At 40.7% G+C, this 19,988-nt stretch overlaps 2 protein-coding genes across 2 annotated transcripts; both read left to right on the forward strand.

Annotated features, from left to right (window-relative positions):
* Positions 1-773: 773 nt before the first annotated feature.
* LOC140629135 (odorant-binding protein-like) lies at positions 774-6,941 on the forward strand. Its single transcript, XM_072818626.1, has 6 exons — positions 774-906; positions 1,508-1,647; positions 3,951-4,021; positions 5,316-5,426; positions 6,412-6,513; positions 6,919-6,941. Exons 1-6 carry the CDS (start codon positions 811-813, stop codon positions 6,939-6,941), a joined length of 543 nt encoding a protein of 180 aa, XP_072674727.1. The 5' UTR covers positions 774-810.
* A 6,712-nt stretch (positions 6,942-13,653) lies between these two features.
* Positions 13,654-19,554, forward strand: LOC140629107 (odorant-binding protein-like). The gene is made up of 6 exons (XM_072818553.1): positions 13,654-13,731; positions 14,213-14,352; positions 17,490-17,560; positions 18,061-18,171; positions 19,030-19,131; positions 19,532-19,554. The coding sequence occupies exons 1-6, from the start codon at positions 13,654-13,656 to the stop codon at positions 19,552-19,554; spliced, it is 525 nt and encodes a 174-aa protein (XP_072674654.1).
* Positions 19,555-19,988: the final 434 nt, after the last annotated feature.

Here is a 19,988-nt window from a genome sequence, read left to right on the forward strand (position 1 = left end):
TTCATTTTAATAGCCTGTAAGGATGAGGGGCAAGTTCATTCAATGTTGACTAAACTGATCATGGTAACAGCTTCCTAAAACACTCGTGTTTTATCCACCGATTCCCTCGTTTTATTAAAAGGCATTAATGACAAGGTAAGACCTCTTTTCTCCAAACTAAACACTTTCCTATGTGCTTTCCATAGATACATAATTACCTGATGTTCATTATAAGCTCAGAGGGTAGACATGCTCAGGAGACTGCACACCTCGGTCCCTAAAACAACTCTAAGGTGGTGTTATCCCCAGTCAGCTCACCTACTTCAGGGACTTGGAAAGAGAGGGCGACCGGATGTCTGCATATTTGCATCTTGGCATTTGCATTTATGTGTTTGCGTGTGCCAATGCCCACATGTAGATCTCACCATCTTTCCCCAAGGAATAGGGAGTTGTCCTGGGGCAGGAAGATCATCTCCATGAAACTCATCCAACAAAAAATGAAGGTGATGTTTGGTTTTTCCAAGACTGACTAAGAAATGTATCCACGTGACAGGAGATATGCAGGCTTGAGCCAAACAAGACTAGAGGCAGAGGAGCTTCTGAATGTCATTCCTAGAGATACAGGAGAGAGGAGTTACATGTCCCGGGTCTGAGAGGTCTTTGGGATACATCGCTGCCAACCAGGATGTTTATGTTCAGTGTTGCACAATGATCTCGTGTGAAGATGACAAACAAACATTGCCACATCCATAGACAGATAGTATATAAAGCGATGAAAACTGAGAATCTCACCAACAGGTAACCCAACTCTGAGTGTCTCCAGAGGAGGCAATGAGAGGTGCCGGAGACATGAAGATCCTACTGTTGTGTCTTGCACTCGTTTTGGCTTCTGATGCCCAGCTACTCCTTCCTAATGTACTGACACAGGTATTGTGTACACGCTGAGCTGACAAGGTGGTCTTTTTTTTTTTTTTTTTTTTTTTAGGATTTTATTTCTTTATTTTTGAGAGAGAGAGAGAGAGAGAGAGAGAGAGAGAGAGATTGGCCGAGGGAGAAATGGGTTCCATGTGGGGAGCTTGATGTGTATGTGTGTTTGGTTTCCGTGGGGAGTGGACTTTAATATGCATATCCAAATGTATGTAATCCAAGGTTAGCCGTCTACTTGGAAACTCAGAATGCCTCTGTTAATTACCTCTGTCCTTACAAATTTCTCCTGGACATGTCTCCTATGGTCTAGTAATAGCACATTTCTACATTTCTCCTGTAGTATAAGAGAGAATGTGCATCACCCAAATGAGCTGTTGGGGTGGAGGCCTTGCAGTTGCTAAGAATGGTTATGCTATTTTAGGAATATGTTGATTTGCAGTTTTGCTGTTGGCTTGGGATTTCCCAGTATTTTATAAACCCTGTGTCGCTCAATAAAGTCAGCTCTGTGCTGATGCAAAAGAGAAAGGAGAGCCATGAAGGCCAATGTTGGAGAAAATGAAAAGAAACTGAGGAAAGTTATTGATGGGAACTTTGCTTTTAGGTTTCAGGACCATGGAAGACCTTGTATGTATCATCCAACAACCTTGACAAGATTGCGGAGAATGGCCCGTTCAGGATTTATATCAGACGTATCAATGTGGACATACCAAGACTCAAAATCTTATTCAGTTTTTTTGTCAAGTACGTAAAAAAAAAAAATAGACTAAAACTGCCTGTAAATGCTTGGTCCTCAGGGGGCATCTGATTCCATGTTTGCAGTGAAATGTCAAGATGTGAAAGCCTGTGATGGTCTGAGTTCTTTATTAAGTTAGTACACCTTGTTGTTTAAAGACATGGTTCTCATGCTTCTGTGATCATAGGGTTCCTGCCTTTGGCTTTAAGATTGTCTACCCTAGAAACTCACAAGTAGTAATTTTTTTTTAAAGATTTATTTATTTACTCATGAGAGATACACAGACAGAGGCACAGACACAGGCAGAGGGAGAAGCAGGCTCGACGCAGGAAGCCCGACATGGGCCTGGATCCCAGGTCTCCAGGATCACACCCCAACTGCAGGCAGCGCTAAACCGCTGCGCCACCAGGGCTGCCCTACAAGTAGTAATTTTGAATCATTGTTACATTGCTAAATTCACCAGAGCCTCTGTTGCTTCAAGTTATTCATAAAGAGACCACTATACTTAGGCACTTTATTAAGAACTCAGAAAACAAAAACAAAAAAAATACAAGAACAACAACAACAAAAAAACAAAACTCAGAAAACTAAGAGAAGATGAGGAAACTTATTTGTTCTTTTTGAGTTTCCTTGGTCAAAATAGAGCCCGATAGGGATTGTAAACTAGTATCAACACTATACATGAGAGTGAAGACGGGGTGGAATGAGAGCAGCCAAAAAAGGCCAACGACTGCATGCGGTGAGTTCAAAGAACACTGGCACAGGGCAGGTGTAGGGTGCTTCTGAAGGTGGACTGGGATGTTCAAACAAAGAAGGAGCAAGGGGACAGACGTTGGCACCCAGATCAATGGAAAGGGCCTGAAATCAATGAGAAAATTTGAGCACCTGCACACATCTCTCTCTGTGTCATTGTCTCAGACATGGACACACATCCTTGAAATTTATTGGTACATTGGAGGTAACCGTAAGCACATACTTTGATGAGTCCATCTGCAAATAGCAATCATTTCCATACCAACATTTAAGTTTCGTCAGAAGGTCCCGAGAAGTATACGATGAAGCAAGAGGGATCATTTAATGCAAATAAGTGGAGAGTGTCCAGAAGCACCAAATCTTGCAAACAGATCTACCGCCCATAAGATTAAAACCTGTATTTACCTTGGAGGTGGAGAGTTAACTGTTACTTTTTACTGTTTGCTGTCCTTTGATTCCAGATAGATCTGGGCTGTTGACCAATGCTCCCTTAGGAGTTCAAAAAGGTGACAGTAAAAACAAAAACAAAATCAAAAAGGATGAAGATTCAGACAGTTAAACAAGAGGTTTATTTTTGGAGAGATCCATTTATAAATGTACACATATGACTGATGACGTATAAAGCATGTTTATAATTATAATGTATAATAATCTGTAATAATTATATGCATGCCTGAAGTAGAGCCAGCATTCCATTAATAATACCTTAAGGCTTCCCAAAGTTAGTAATGGATAAATCTGCTATATAAAATACATAATGATTACAATAACGTGTGCAATGTTAGGTGGTTGTCGAATTGATTATGATAATACATAGGACCCTGGGTGTCTATGTCACATATACAGAAAATCAAATCACGCACACATCCTGTCTCAACAGATACATAAAGGATTGTCTACAATATACAGTATGGTTGGTTTTAGGTCATATATACGGATAAGCAAATTAAACAGACCCTATTCCAAGATATAAACCTGTTAGGATTTATTTATTTGTTTGTTTGTTTATTTATTTATTTATTTTAAGAACACCATATCATCTTCTTGGTCTTGTTTACATTTTTGTGTCTGTCTGCATTTAGTTGACTTTGCATGTAGCCTCTGCTCTGCAAGGAGGTTTCCTGAAGCGTAGCATACATGTGATTACGGGCATCCACGTGAAGGATTGTTCACTCAGTTTGCACATATGTGTGCATCTACTGACTGTTGCCAGGCAACATGTAATTGATTTGTATTTGTAGAAAAAGTCAGCTTTGTTTTTTCTTCTTTCGTAATATTTAAATTTCATGTTTAATTGGCTTTCATATGGCCTGTTTTGAATCTGCTGCTGGTCTTCAGACCTACTTATCTGACTCTATGTGTAGACAAAGACATCCTTGCGAAGTGATATTTGATCCTGGAAAACCTATTTCTTGTCTTTCCAATGTCACACTGTGTATAGGCACTCAGTGATGCCTCAAGCAGGGCCTTGGGGGGTGGAAAGAAAGAAAATGTTAACCATGGACCCAAGTTTGTTTTCATCCATCCACTTGAAGATTTTTTTTTTTTTGTTTTTAAGGGTTGACGGAGAATGTGTTGAAAAGTCTGTTGAGGCATCAATAGGACAAGACAATCTTATCAATGCTCATTGTAAGTACAAGCGTTCGTTGATATAATAAGGTTGCAATGGGATTCCCGACTTCTTTCCAGAACTCTGTCTACCTGAATTCTAGTTCGAGCAATGTTTTGAAGTAAGACTGTGCACATGTTCCTAAATCTTCTGAGCACTTTATTTAATGGTGCGCAGACAGGTCAAACACGGGACACCAGTGGCCCCTTCCAGTTCTGAGTATTATTCATGGTGTGCTTAGGATGTTCACTTCATAAGGTTCTCAAGTGAAGGAAAATGTTTCCAGATCACTTAAAATGACCTTAGGAACTAAAGCGAACAGGCCTATCCTGAGTTTACGTATCGACGTCGTTTTGCTCAACGGAATACATTTTATTTTTTTTTCTTTTTTTTTTTTTCTTTTTTTTTTTTTTTAACGGAATACATTTTAAACCATAATCTTAAAACCTCTTATCGATTCCATGTATGGGAGATTAACTTAGAATCCAAGGAAATCAGAGTGATTTCAAACAGCAGCCACATTTCTTCATAAGCTCAGCGTGTGTGAAGCTTAGATGCCTAAGCTCTTCCCAAGGATCCTAAGCGAACTTCCGATTTTTAGCGGCTGGATGTCTAAATAGGCGATCAAAATTGAAGTGTGTCAATCTCTAATTACAGCCCTCGTCTGAGATAACAATAGATAACAGACAAATAAGTAAACTATACGTCAATCAAGCGAACTATATGCCTGCCCTTCTGCACCACACCTATTTGTCAGTAACCTTTATTACCAGTGTCTTTAAATAACATTGTCACTCTCCTTACTCTTATATGATCTTTCCATTGCCTGAATCATCAATGTTCTCTTCTTTAATTTTCTCCATTTTGTAACCCTTCTTAACCTAGATTCAGGTTAAACCTAAATGGCAAATTTAACAAGGGAGAGAAACAGAATGACCTGGACTTACTGTAACAGGCCTTGGAGAACTAGGACTTGTAACCAGAAACTGTAACTAGAAACTTTTGTTTGAAATTGTAACTAGAAAACATTTTAGCAGGACTGGGGAGTGTGAAATGGTTAAGTGCACGTATGAAATATTTAATTGCACGAAGGCAGTTACCCTCCTTGATGTCATTGTCATAAGCAACATCAATGTTCACTGAGCTGTTGAGGCGTCGCAGAAAGCAATACAAGAATGTTGTGACAATATGCTAACTACACCTTGGGAAAGCCAATCCTCAACAAATTAACCAAGGCAACGTCTATATATAAATAAATAAATATATATATATAAACTTTACTTGACTATACATACATATTTTTGTCTCCTACAGATGCTGGTGGCAATTATCATCAAATTCTTGATGTGACCCCAAATGCTCTCATAGGCTATATTGTCAATGTGGATGACAAAGGGAGAATCACAAAATTAGCTTCCTTGGTTGGTATGTATTACGTCCCGACGATTGTCGTGCCCATATAACGCATTCACTGTCGGCATTTTCATTGAGAAAATCAATACCTATGAACATTATTGATTATCCTGCGAACAAACCCTACGTCTATAGGTGCATTGTGTCAAGGATCCTGGAATTATTCTAAAACACAAATGTGGAAACAAGGGCTGGTTGCTGTGGGAGCTCTTAAACCACCATACATTTAAAGACAAGTCGCAATTGTTAAAATTGAAAATTAAACGAAATTGAGTTTTATTAGAAATACTTTCTAGCAGGTCAACAAATATCAAGTCTCGACTAGTGTCAGGTTGACCCCAATTCCTGCGATTTATGACCATTCTTCTCATACACTCTTCAGCCTTGCAGCTGAAGCTTCTCAAATAAACCTTCACCACATTTAATCCTCCCAATGCATTGTTGTGATACTGACTCTTTTGCCTGTGTATAACCACACACAAGCCCTGAGATGGGTGCTGTGGCCTCTGGGACAGTAGGTGTCAATTTGGAAACAGGCATCTGAGAACTGTGGTTTTAATGAAAAACAAACAAGCCAACTAAGCTGTCTCCCATTATCATGGGTGACACGGCTGCTATTGGTCGGAGGGTGAGAACTGTCCTTGCAGTTGCTTTGGGTCCAGAAGCAACGTGCATGTCAGATCTAGATTCTGAGGCACAGGCCGAGGTGCAGTCGATTGGATTTCTTGCTGGATTGGGTCCAAGATTCATGGAGTTCCTACTGCGTCCCTGGAGTCCTGCTGCTGATGCTGGACAGTGCACGGCTGTGCAGTTGGACAGGGTTTCACGGCTCTTACCCACCAAGTCAGGCAGCTGACATTGCCACAAGGGCAATATATGGTCATTGTTTGAGACTCCATGAAGGACTAGATTTCCCCATAAGTGATTCTCCTTCTGTATTTAGAAATTCTTGGGGTTTCTAATGGGCATTTTCCACTTTATGCATGCTGATTTCCAGGCAGAGGAGCTCATGTTAATGAGGAGGACATTGCAAAGTTCAAGAAGCTGAGTAGAGAAAAGGGTATTCCAGAAGAAAATATTATATACTTAGGCGATACTGGTAATGTGACTCCCGATATTTATTTTCTTGAATCTATCCTTCACTCGATACATAGCTCTGCTCAGGGAAAAAAAAAAAACCTCAATTTCACCTTTCTCTTTCATGAATGATCTTGTATAAAACCTACTACTGAAAAGAAGAAATCATGGGGCACCTGGGTGGCTTGGGTGGTGAAGCTTCCGATTCTTGATTATGGCTCAGGTCATCACTTCTGGGTTGTGGTTGGAGCTCTGCATCGGATGTCATACTTCTGCCTCACCCTCTCATCCTCTTCCTCCTTGCTCTCCCTCTAAAATATTTTTGAAAAAATTTAAATTAAAAAATAGAAGAAATTCTTACAAACATTGGGAAATGGTCGTGATTGGTTCTTCCTTTTTTCACCTTTTGTATTTGTTTTGTTCCCAGACAACTGTCCCAACCATGAATAACAACAGTAACACCAATTCCCCCTAAATATTGTAAGTAACAATGACCTGTCGTGAGTACTGCTATGTCAACTAACCCAATCGTTTTCCGTAGAGAACATTTTCCATTACAAGAGCTCATACTGTTTACCTTGAGTCTGTTGAGGTTGCATATCAGATGGTGTGATGGATGTTAAAAAGCAGTTACAGGGTCAATGCAGCATCATGCAGGGTCATGCCAATGATAGTCATTCAGAGACAAGCAGTGGAGACAGAAGTTGGCAGGGATGACCGAAAAAAGTTGGAGAGCCTCTACCCATGCGGTGTACCACATGCCTTTAAGGCATATTCTCCTGCAGAAGGTGATTTCCTTACAAGGTGATTTTTGAACTTTCTAAAGTCAGGTGAGCCACAAACCACGATGATGGTATAGCCCCAAAGGCCGCCCTGTGTCACTGCTCTTGGGAAGCAATGGAGGATACAAGAGCAATTGGGGACATTAGCTTCCAAGCGACATATAACATCTTGAAGCCACAGAGCTTTTGGAATTGGAAGAGCAGAGTGTGAGTCCTTCAAAGATCCTGTAAAATCATTTTTGATGGGCCATCTCCATGAGCATGCATTCTGAAATTGTCCAGGTCCTGGCAGGGATCTTCATCATGAAAGGTCCCATCCAATGTATATCCACAAAAAAATTCTCGTGGTTCTTCCTATATTGTAGGGATGGAGCGTCTGAAGTTTCCTCGGACCATGTGTGCTGGGTTAACTTGAACCCTTGACATTATACTCCTTGAGGCCCACTGTCGTAGGCTATTATACGGTCAACTCACTTGAACCTTCTGTCCTGTTTCCCTCCCTCTAGCTGTGTCACGTGTCGTCTTCCTCATGGAATCAGATCAACAGTAGGAAGAAAGCACTCCTTATTTCTACTCGGCATCATCTCTCTTTCTTCATAAACATGTTTCCTTTTGCCATTTCATCTCTCTCGCTACCATTCATGCCTATTGGGTGTTACTGGATTTCATGTGATTAAATAAATTGACTAAACATGTGTTCTGTATCTGTGTTTTTGTGGAGATAGTCACTTATTTATAAATACCCAAATATCCACTTTCAATATAACTATCCAGGAATGTATGGCCATGATAGGATCAATATCCCATCAGGGACAGTTTACATTAGGACTAAAGTGCTATAGTGGTGTCATGAAGAGAGGGAGAAAGAGATCTAACCCATCAGGAGAAAGAGGAAATTCTGAAGGATATATTTACTTATAGGGATGAGGCAATCTGGTCAAGAAAATGTTCCCTAGATGCATCTAATCCACCTCAAGGGACGGGCATAGGTGCCCATCACTGAGATTTATACTGAGACTGTCCTGCACAACATGAGTCATAATCCAGGGGAAATGCGACTCTCACAACACCATCACCTATGATCCTGATGAGAAGAACTGAGATTTCTTTACAATAAGATTGTCAGTCATCCAAGGTGGGGCAGCAGCTGAGACCTGGTCAATGCCTAGGGTCATGAAGTCGATGTGATACTTGCAGAAACAGTCAGACTGAGGGCTCAGTTGGGAGGCTGCTAACCTCGTACTTGAGATCTAAGGTGTGCCGTTCCGTTCAGCTTCCCAGAGCAGTGGACACTGCGATGTGTAAGGAATGGCCATTCCGACTGCAATAGGCAAACTCGTTGATCAGCTATCTGTGACACACAGGTGTTCAGCATTGAAGAGATTAGCAGTCTGGATGCAAAACTTGTTCTGATGGTTGAGCCAGAGTTCAGAGATCTACTCCAGGCCCAGGAACATAAAATTAGATATAAACAATATTTAAACAATAAATAGTGTTTTTACGTACAGAGGCAAGGCCTCCAAATGGGCTGTAGTTTACACATGTCGAAAGCATCAGTAAAGAAGATTATCATGGCTTCTGTTGGAAGTCACAAACATGTCAAGGGCAATGTTTCATTTGTGCTTCTTGAATAAAACAGTGTATGCATTTGGAGTTCTGACTCTGGTTACAAGATTGTGTCTGGAAATGCTGGAGAGTGAAGTAGATCAATCAATCCTCAACCTCGTGGGCATGTTGAAAGGTGAGCCCGGGCAATAATGTGTTTAAAAAACTGTGAACTATACCACACATACCTATATATCATCGTGTGTGTGTATGTGCATATATACATATGCATGAATATTAAGTGTAAAAATTATACATAATTACAGAAATCTGGTAAAAATAAAAGCCAGAATCTGTTTGTTTGTTTTTTTTTACCTAGTTTCTTTCACTTTTTCATGAAGATATGTGTGTGAGACTAATATTAATAAGGAACGGGTGGTTGTCACCACGGATGGTCTGGAAATTAATAATCACAGAAAACATTTAACAAAATGATGTCAACCAAGTGGGCTTGGTTCAAGTCAGAGAGGGCATCGGGACAGAATTCTATATGCATCCTTTAAACTAACTGCCAATAATATTCAAACACCAATGCTGTAAAAGTCTTGGGCAAATGCCTAAATGTTTTATTTCTATGGAAAGCAACGTACAATGTTGTGTTCTCAGGTTGGTCGGGAAGGTAGTTTTAAAGTATGAATATGCAGCAAGGGGATCTAGTTGGAATATGATGATAGAAATTCATGTTCAGGGCAGCCCGGGTGACTCAGCGGTTTAGTGCCACCTTCAGCCCAGGGCAAGATCCTGGAGACCCAGGATTTTGTCCCACGTTGGGCTCCCTACATGGAACCTGCTTCTCCCTCTGCCTGTGTCTCTGCCTCTGTCTCTGTGTCTCTCATGAATATAAATAAATTCTTTAAAAAAAAAAAAGAAATTCGTGTGCGATGCTATTCAACCGCCTCAATGGTACCTCTCTTGTTGTTTCTTTTTACTAAGAGATGGTATGTTTTTGTTGTGTATGGCTTCCTGACATTAAAATGGTTTATTTGGATGTAAGTTTAGACCTTGGTTTCAATAATAGCTGTAGTAGACAGTGGGGTTGCACAATTCTTGCAAATTTCACTATGAGACCTCGTGAGGAGCTAGGAGAGGGCTGGAGCCCACCCCCTGTCATATGCCTACAATCATGCAACGGGGAACTTTGCTCTCATTAAGCAACTGCTTAGCTTGAGGGCAAGTCCTGCTCAAAGTTAGGTGGGTTTGGAACAGTGTAAATCTGCATCAGCTGAAGAAGAGGAAGATGTTTTAAAAAGTTTCATTACTTAACAACTGGTGTGGGGGTCAATCAACTGAGGAATACGCGGGCTGCAGAAGCCATATTTTCCGACGGGCCAATATCACTAGAATGCAATAATTTATCACTTAAGATCGACAACCAAACACAGGACCTTTCACATTTGTCTGAAAGGATAAACGACATAAGAACCTGGCTATCAAACCACGAACGAGGAGCGTATGCTGAAAATAACAAAATCCTGATGAAAGAATTCAATGAAGCCCCAAAGAAAAGGAGAGTCCTCTCATGTTCAGTGGACTGGAAGACTCAAAATAGTAGAGCTATTTCCTCATCAAATGGCTGTTTAGATTCCACACAAGTAGTCTTCTGTGGAATTGTCAGCAGTGACTTTGGCTCATCGAGACAAGTTTATCTTACACTTTATAGAGGAAGCCAAAGATCTAGACTAGATAGAGAGCAATGCTGAAAAGGAAGGATGAAGTTGGAGGACTCATGCAACCTATGCTTAGACTTTTCTGTAAAGCTACACCAAGTAGTAGAATATGCTATTGTGGTAAATAGGCCTACACATCAATGGATAGAAGAGGAAATCTAACAATACGCTCACAGAAATATACCCAAGTGTTACAGAGAAAGCGATTAAAGGAAAAAATAACAGACTTTTCAACAAATTCAGATAGAGGGATTGGAGAAAAACATTACATCTGAATGCAAACCTTACACCTTATGGAAAAGTCAAGTCAGTTTCATCGTCTTTACGAGTTTTGAATTCGCATGCAGTACATCTGAAACTAATATTATATGTGAACTGTGTTTCACCTAAATTGTTTTTCAGGGTAAAACACAATAAACTCCATATAGATCATAAATATGGTAGTCAAGCAAAATTACATCACATTTTTAAAAAGATTTTATTTATTTATTCACAAACACACACACACACAGAGGCAGAGACACAGGCAGAGGGAAAAGCAGGCTCCAGGCTGGGAGCCTGACATGGGACTTGATCCTCGAACCCCAGGATCATGCCTGGGCCATAGGCAGGCACTAAACCGCTGAGTCACCCAGGGATCCCCTGCATCACTTTTTCTAAGGAAATGTGGAGGAAAACCTTAGGACAGAAGTCATTCAAAGAGATTGCAGAATCAACACCAAAAAATGACAATTTAAAATAGATTCCTCAAATGATCCAGCAAAAAAAAAAAAAAAAAAGTACTATAAGCAACAGGCTTTAGAAAATATTTGCCCATCCCACAGTGACAAGGACATGTATCCTGAGTGTGTAAAGAATTCTCTAAACTCAACAATAGGTAAACAACCAAGAAAACGCAATCAGAAAGGGGGCAAAATACTCCAATATACATTTCATCAATACAAATGCTGTAGGAGATAGGCCAATCACCACTACACACCTAGTAGAATGACTAAAACAACAAATACCGATAACATTTAAACCCGGTGAACAAGCATCAACCCGGGTAGAAATCTAAACTGAAACAGCCACTCTGAAGATTAATCTAGCAGTTTCTGGGTATTTAAGCCAAAACATATTATATATTCTAGCAATCGTACTCTTGTAAGTTTGTCCCCTTAAGGGGAAAAGGGGACACTTAAGTTTACACGTAAGAAAGAGTGCGATCTTGCCATTTGCAACAGTGTGGATGGAGGGAGAGGGTATTACGCTAAGTGAAATAAGTCAGAGAAGGACACATATCAGACAGTTTCATTTTATTTTTTAAATTTATTATTATTTAATTGATTGATTTTTTTGGAGCTCAATTTGTCAACATATAGCATATCACCCAGTGCTCATCTCAAGTGCCCCCCTCAGTGCCCTTCACCCAGTCACCACAACCCCCAGCAAACCTCCCTTTTCATTACCTCTTGTTTTCTTCCCAGAATCTAAAATAGAAATGTATGAACAAACAAACCCAAAGCAAGAAAAGGCCCATAAACACAGCAACCAAACTGGTGGTTGCCTGAGAGGAGGGGTTGGGGGATGTGCAAAACGGGAGAAGAGGAGTGGGAGGCACAGGCTTCCAGTTACGGCATGAACACGTTCGAGGGCAAACACGTGTCATGTCAGAATAACCCACGTGTAGGATTTCATAAGTTGAGGAAATAAATTTAAAAAAAATAGTACAAGGAAGTATCTTCTTTTAGTCTCTGGTTCAGTATAACATGATTTAAGGTATCTTTGCAATACCAGAATTTAATCTAAGGGCACCTGGGTGGCTCAGTGATTGACCATCTGCCATTGGTTCAGGGCATGATCCCAGGGTCCTGGGAGAAGTCTTGTATCGGGCTCACAGAAGGGGCCTGCGTTTCCCTCTGCTTATTTCTCTACCTCTGTGTCTCACGTGAATAGATAAATAAATAATCTCTAAAAAGTAATCTAAATACTTTTATTAGGTTTTATGGCTTGTGGTTTTAAAGTGAGAGAAATGTCTCTAAAGAAGCCCAAAGTTGCACATGTGCATTCCTCTAAGATTTATTATCATTTTGTTTTTTGTCCTTAGCTCTTCCAATCACCTTGAAGATACTTGGGGGCATAATTTGAGCTGGAATCTACTTTTAAAAATATCCTATTCCATGACTGACCAATTCTTACCCCACAGCCCACTCATCATATTCCATAAATGACTAAATGTGAGCAGAGGATTGCAAGATCCATGTTGTTTTCTTATCTTATTTGATTTTTTTCTTATTTCATTTCAATAACCTGTAAGGATGAGGGGCAAGTTCATTCAATGTTGAGTAAACTGACCATGGTAAGAGTTTCCTAAAAGACTCGTGTTTTATCGACCGATTCCCTGGTTTTATTAAAAGGTGTTAAGGACAAGGTAAGACCTCATTTCTCCAAACTAAGCACTTTCCTACGTGCTTTCCATAGATACATAATTACCTGATGTTCATTATAAGTTCAGAGGGACAGACATGCTCAGGATACTGCACACCTTGGTCACTAAAAAAACACCACGGTGGTGTCACCCCCAGCTCACGCACTTCAGTGACTTGGAAAGACAGGGCGACCAGATGTCTGCATATTTGCATCTTTGCATTTACATTTATGTGTTTACACATGCCAATGCCCACATGTAGGTCTCCCCATCTTTCCCCAAGTAATAGGGAGCAGTTGTGCTGGGGCAGGAAGGTCATCTCCCTGAAACTCATTCAAGAAAAAGTGATGGTGATGTTTGGTTTTTCCAAGACTGACTGAGAAATGTATCCACGTGACAGGAGATATGCAGGCTTGAGCCAAACAAGACTCGAGGCGGAGGAGCTTCTAAATGTCGTTTCTAGAGATACAGGAAAGAGGTACAATATGTCCCGGGTCTGAGACATCCTTGGGATACATCGCAGCCAACCAGGATGTTTATGTTCAGGGTTGCACAATGATCTCGTGTGAAGAATGACAAGAAGTCAAACATTGCCACATCCATAGACATATAGTATATAAAGTGATGAAAACTGAGAATCTCGTCAACAGGTAACCCAACTCTGAGCTTCTGCAGAGGAGGAATCGAGAGGTGCTGGAGACATGAAGATCCTACTGTTGTGTCTTGCACTCGTTTTGGCTTCTGATGCCCAGCTACCCCTTCCTAATGTACTGACACAGGTATTGTGAACACGCTGAGCTGATAAGGTGGTCTTTATGTGTGTGTACGTGTGTCTGGTTTCTGTGGGGAGGGGAGTTTATATGTATATCCAAATGTATGTACTCCAACGTTAGCCGTCTACTTGAAACTCAGAATGCCTCTGTTAATCGTGTCTTTACATATTTCTACTGGATGTGTTCCCTGTGGTCTAGTAATTGCACATTTCTACATTTCTCCTGTAGTATAAGAGAGAATGTGCATCAGCCAATGAGCTGTTGGGGTGGAGGCCTTGCAGTCGATAAGCATGGTTATGCTATTTTAGGAATACGTCGATTTGTGGTTTTGCTATTGGCTTGGGTTTTCCCAGTATTATATAAATTGTGTGTTGTTCAGTAAAGATACTCTGTGCTGATGCAAAAGAGAAAGGAGAGCCATGATGGCCGATGTTGGAGAAAATGAAAAGAAACTGAGGAAAGTTACTGATGGGAACTTTGCTTTTAGGTTTCAGGACCATGGAAGACGTTGTACGTATCATCCAACAACCTTGACAAGATTGGCGAGAATGGCCCGTTTAGGATTTATATGAGAGGTATCAATGTGGACATACCAAGCCTCAAAATGTTATTCAATTTTTATGTCAAGTAAGTAAAAATAACATAGACTAAAATTGCCTGTCAATGCTTGGCCCTCAGGGGGCATCTGATTCCAGGTTTGCAGTGAAATGTCAGGAGTGAAAGGGTGTGATGGTCTGAGTTCTTTATCAAGTTAGTACACCTTGTTGTTTAAAGACATGGTTCTCATGCTTCTGTGACCATAGGGTTCCTGACTTTGGCTTTAACAGTCTACCCTAAAAACTCACAAGTAGTAATTTTTAATCATTATTACATTGCTAAATTCACCAGAGCCTTTGTTGCTTCAAGTTATTCATTAAGAGACCACTCTACTGTAGGCATGTATTAAGAACTCAGAAAACTAAGAGAAGATGAGGAAACTTCTTTGTTCTTGTTGAGCTTCATTGGTCAAAACAGAGCCCGATAGAGATCTGTAAACTAGTCTCAACACTATACATGAGAGTGAAGACGGGGTGGAATGAGAGCAGCCAAAAAAGGCCAACGACTGCATGCGGTGAGTTCAAAGAACACTGGCACAGGGCAGGTGTAGGGTGCTTCTGAAGGTGGACTGGGATGTTCAAACAAAGGAGCAAGGGGACAGACGTTGGCACCCAGATCAATGGAAAGGGCCTGAAATCAACGAGAAAATTTGAGCACCTGCACACATTTCTCTCTGTGACTCTGTCTCAGACATGGACACACATCCTTGAAAGTTACTGGTACATTGGAGGTAACCGTAAGCACATACTTTGACGACTCCATCTGCAAATACCAATCATTTCATCCCAACGTTTAAGTTTCCTCAGAAGGTCCCGAGAAGTATACAATGAAGCAAGAGGGATCACTTAATTCAAAGAAATGGAGAGCGTCCAGAACCACCACATCTTGCAAACAGATCCACCGCCCATAAGATTAAAACCTGTATTTACCTTGGAGGTGGAGAGTTAAGTCTTACTTTTTACTGTTTGCTGTCCTTTCAATCCTGATAGAACTGCGCTGCTGACCGGTGCTAGCTTAGGAGTTCAAAAAGGAGGCAGTATAGAGAAACAGGAAAGTTTGCAAGGCGGAGGGGGACTCAAGCAGAAAACAAGATGTGAAGGAAGTATTGCATGCCTGGGCAAACCTACTGGCTGGAGGACTGATGCCAGGAAAGGCTTGAAAATAAGGAGAGAAAGTTATTCGTCTGTCAGGTTGGGGGAGACACGGGAATAAAAGGGAGGATGATGTTTCTAATGATATATATCAAAAACCATGCCTTAGAAGGAACGGAATGAAGTCCGTGTCTGAGGATCGCAGTTGTAAAGCTGTAAGTGGGCTCCAAGATGTCACACACAGTAGAGACAGACTGTGAGGAATGAAAAACCGAAAAGGATGAGCATTAAGACATTACAATAAGAGGGTTATGTTTGGAGGGATGCAGTTATAAAAGTACACATGTAACTGATGACGTATAAGACATGTAATTTTGTTTAACAATCTGTAATAATTATATACACGCCTGCAGTAGAGCCTGCATTCCATTAATAATACTCGAAGGCTTCCCAAAGTTAGTGATGGAAGAATCTGCTGTATATGATACATAATGAGTATAATAACGTGTGCAATGTTAGGTGGTTGTCGAATTGATTATGATAATACATAGGACCCTGGGTGTCTATGTCACATATGCAGAAAATCAAATCACGCACACATCCTGTCTCAACAGATACATAAAGGATTGTCTACAATATACAACACGGTTGGTTATAGGTCATATATGCAGATAATCAAATTAAACAGACCCTATTCCAAAAGATAAATCTGTTAGGATTTATTTATGTATTTATTTATGTATTTATGTATTTATTTATTTATTTAACAAACACCTTATCATCTTTTTGGTCCTGTTTACAGTTTTTGTGTCCGTCTGCATTTTGTGACTGCGTGTAGCCTCTGCTTCTGCAAGGCTTCCTGAAGCGCAGTGTACACATGATTCCGGGCTTGCACGTGAAGGATAGTTCACTCATTTCTCACATATGTGGGCACGTACCGACGTTTTGAGGCAACACGTGAAACATTTCTATTTGCGCTTAAAGCCTCCTTCTTCCCACTGCATTAACTGTCCACCCATGCGGCCATGCAGAGAACACCTGACGTGCTTTTTGCCCGCTGCTCCAGAACTTCACACAGAGGAAGCACACACCCTGCTTTTTCTTTCCTCCTGCTCTCTTTGCTGCCCATGGGGTTTTTAATATTTTTCGCCACAGCTCCCCATACACGGTAATTTTTGCCATTGCCAAGTGAAAGTACTCCGTACAGTAACAGTGTGTCCGTGGGTACCAAGTGAAAGTACTTGTACTTCGTACAAATAACAGTGTGCAAGTGGATAATTTTTCCACTTTGGGGTTATTTTGAATCAGTCTGATAGGAATAGCTGTGCGGGAATGTTTGGGTTGACGCGGAATGCAGTTCTCTTGGGTTGTGTGCAACTGCTGCATCACAGTACAGGGGCACCTTAACCACAGGAAACTTAAACTGTTTGCTAACTGACAGCGCCTTTTGGATTATCGCCCGTAATAAAGCAGATATTCAATGGCAACATGGTCTTTCTCAACCCTCCTATTGACATTGTCTGTGATTTTATCCAGTGCTGTGAAAGGGAAATAGGATGTCACTGTGGTTTTACTTTGCAGGTCCCTAAGGACACTTGCTCGGACCACGGTTTCCTGTGGCCATCTTCTGTGACATATCTGCTCAAGAAATTGCCGCATTTTAGTTGGATTGTTTCCTCTTTTATTATTTGTCCTGTATGCATTCTTCGATTTTTCCAATATACGTTTTCGTCATATATACTCACAGAGACATGAAAAAAGGTTTCTTATGTATGTGACATATATATAATTGCTGTATGTAATGTACAAAAAGTTTCCATATATAACAAATGTGTATCACATATATTCATCTATTCCTGTATGCGTCTCTATATCAGACCAGTAGGTAGACAAAGACATCCTTGTGAGGTGATATTTGATCCTGGAAAACCTGTTTCTTTTCTTTCCAATATCACACTGTGTATAGGCACTCGGTGATGCCTCATGCAGGGCCTTGTAGGATTGAAACAAAGAAAATGTTAACCACGGAACAAAGTTGGTTTTCATCCATCCACTTGAAGATTTTTTGTTTTTAAGGGTTGACGGAGAGTGCGTTGAAAACTCTGTTGGGGCATCAATAGGACGAGACAATCTTATCAAGGGTGAATGTAAGTACAAGCGTTTTATTACCAGTGTCTTTTTAAATAACATTGTCACTTTCTTTACTCTCACATGACCTTTCCATTTGCCTGAATCATCAATGTTCTCTTGTTTAATTTTCTCCACTTTGTAACCCTTTTTAACCTAGATTTGGACATGGCGAATTTAAGGGAGAGAAACAGGTCTTGGGGAACTAGGCATTGTAACCAGATAATATAACTAGAGAGAGTTGTCTCACATTGTAACTAGAAAACATTTTAGCAACACGGGGAGGTGTGAAATGGCTTAGTGCACGTGTGAAATATTTAATTGCACGAAGGCAATGTGCCCCCTATGCTCCTTGATATGATTGTCACGTTCACTGAGCTGTTGAGGGGACGTAGACACCAATACAAGAATGTGGTGACAGTATGCTAACTACACCTTGGGAAAGCCAATCTCAATAAATTAACCAATGCAATATATAAATTTTGTCTAGACTATACATATATATTTTTGTCTCTTACAGATAATGGTGGCAATTATTTCCGAATTATTGATATGACCCCAAATGCCCACATAGGCTATGATGTCAATGTGGATAGCAAAGGGAAAATCACAAAAGTGGCTTTTTTGATGGGTATGTATTACGGCTGACAATTGTCGTGGCCATACAACACATCCACTGTTGGCATTTTCATTGAGAAAGTCAGTACATATGCACATTACTAATTAATCTGCAAAAAACCTAAGTCTCAAGGTGCCCTACGTCAAGGATCCTGCAATTATTCTAAAACACAAATGTGGAAACAAGGGCTGGTAGCTGTGGGAGCTCTTAAATCACCAGACATTTAACAACAAGTCACAATTATTAAAATTGAAAATTAAAAGAAATTGAGTTTATTAGAAATAGTTTCCTAACAGGTCAACAAATTTCAAGTCTTGACTACACACTCACTGAGATGGGTGCCGTGGCCTCTGGGACAGTAGGTGTCAATTGGGAAATAGGCATCTTAGAACTGTGGTTTTAATGAAAAAACAAACAAACCAACGAAGCTGTCTCCCATACGGGAGACATTACCATTACATCCCATTACCATGGGAGACACGGCTGCTATTGGTCTAGAGGGTGAGAACGGTCCTTCCAATTGCTTTGGGTCCAGAAGCAACGTGCATGTCAGATCTAGATTCTGAGGCACAGGCCGAGGTGCAGTCGATTGGATTTCTTGCTGGATTGGGTCCAAGATTCATGGAGTTCCTACTGCGTCCCTGGAGTCCTGCTGCTGATGCTGGACAGTGCACGGCTGTGCAGTTGGACAGGGTTTCACGGCTCTTACCCACCAAGTCAGGCAGCTGACATTGCCACAAGGGCAATATATGGTCATTGTTTGAGACTCCATGAAGGACTAGATTTCCCCATAAGTGATTCTCCTTCTGTATTTAGAAATTCTTGGGGTTTCTAATGGGCATTTTCCACTTTATGCATGCTGATTTCCAGGCAGAGGAGCTCATGTTAATGAGGAGGACATTGCAAAGTTCAAGAAGCTGAGTAGAGAAAAGGGTATTCCTGAAGAAAATATTATATACTTAGGCGATACTGGTAATGTGACTCCCGATATATATTTTCTTGAATCTATCCTTCACTCGATACATAGCTCTGCTCAGGAAAAAAAAAACTCAATTTCACCTTTCTCTTTCATGAATGATCTTCTATAAAACCTACTATTGAAAAGAAGAAATCATGGGGCACCTGGGTGGCTTGGGTGGTGAAGCTTCGGATTCTTGATTATGGCTCAGGTCATCACTTCTGGGTTGTGGTTGGAGCTCTGCATCGGATGTCATACTTCTGCCTCACCCTCTCATCCTCTTCCTCCTTGCTCTCTCTCTAAAATATTTTTGAAAAAATTTAAATTAAAATTAGAAGAAATTCTTACAAACTTTGGGAAATGGTCGTGATTGGTTCTTCCTTTTTTCACCTTTTGTATTTGTTTTGTTCCCAGACAACTGTCCCAACCATGAATAACAACAGTAACACCAACTCCCCCTAAATATTGTAAGTAACAATGACCTGTCGTGAGTACTGCTATGTCAACTAACCCAATCGTTTTCCGTAGAGAACATTTTCCGTTACAAGAGCTCATTCTGTTTACCTTGAGTCTGTTGAGGTTGCATATCAGATGATGTGATAGATGTTAAAAAGCAGTTACGGGGTCAATGCAGCATCATGCAGGGTCATGCCAATGATAGTCATTCAGAGACAAGCAGTGGAGACAGAAGTTGGCAGGGATGACCGAAAAAAGTTGGAGAGCCTCTACCCATGCGGTGTACCACATGCCTTTAAGGCATATTCTCCTGCAGAAGGTGATTTCCTTACAAGGTGATTTTTGAACTTTCTAAAGTCAGGTGAGCCACAAACCACGATGATGGTATAGCCCCAAAGGGCGCCCTGTGTCTCTG

This window comes from Canis lupus, chromosome Y (genome assembly GCF_048164855.1).
Source record: "Canis lupus baileyi chromosome Y, mCanLup2.hap1, whole genome shotgun sequence".
Lineage (NCBI taxonomy): Eukaryota > Metazoa > Chordata > Mammalia > Carnivora > Canidae > Canis > Canis lupus.

What these genes read in the sequence shown, in the direction of transcription:
- LOC140629107 (XM_072818553.1), top strand. Translation starts at nt 13,654, where the DNA reads ATGAAGATCCTACTGTTGTGTCTTGCACTCGTTTTGGCTTCTGATGCC. An exon ending in TTATTCAATTTTTATGTCAA is followed by an intron (nt 14,353 to 17,489) that starts GTAAGTAAAAAT and finishes TTTGTTTTTAAG; the next exon opens with GGTTGACGGAGAGTGCGTTG. An exon ending in TATATACTTAGGCGATACTG is followed by an intron (nt 19,132 to 19,531) that starts GTAATGTGACTC and finishes TTTTGTTCCCAG; the next exon opens with ACAACTGTCCCAACCATGAA.
- LOC140629135 (XM_072818626.1), top strand. Translation starts at nt 811, where the DNA reads ATGAGAGGTGCCGGAGACATGAAGATCCTACTGTTGTGTCTTGCACTC. An exon ending in TTATTCAGTTTTTTTGTCAA is followed by an intron (nt 1,648 to 3,950) that starts GTACGTAAAAAA and finishes TTTGTTTTTAAG; the next exon opens with GGTTGACGGAGAATGTGTTG. An exon ending in TATATACTTAGGCGATACTG is followed by an intron (nt 6,514 to 6,918) that starts GTAATGTGACTC and finishes TTTTGTTCCCAG; the next exon opens with ACAACTGTCCCAACCATGAA.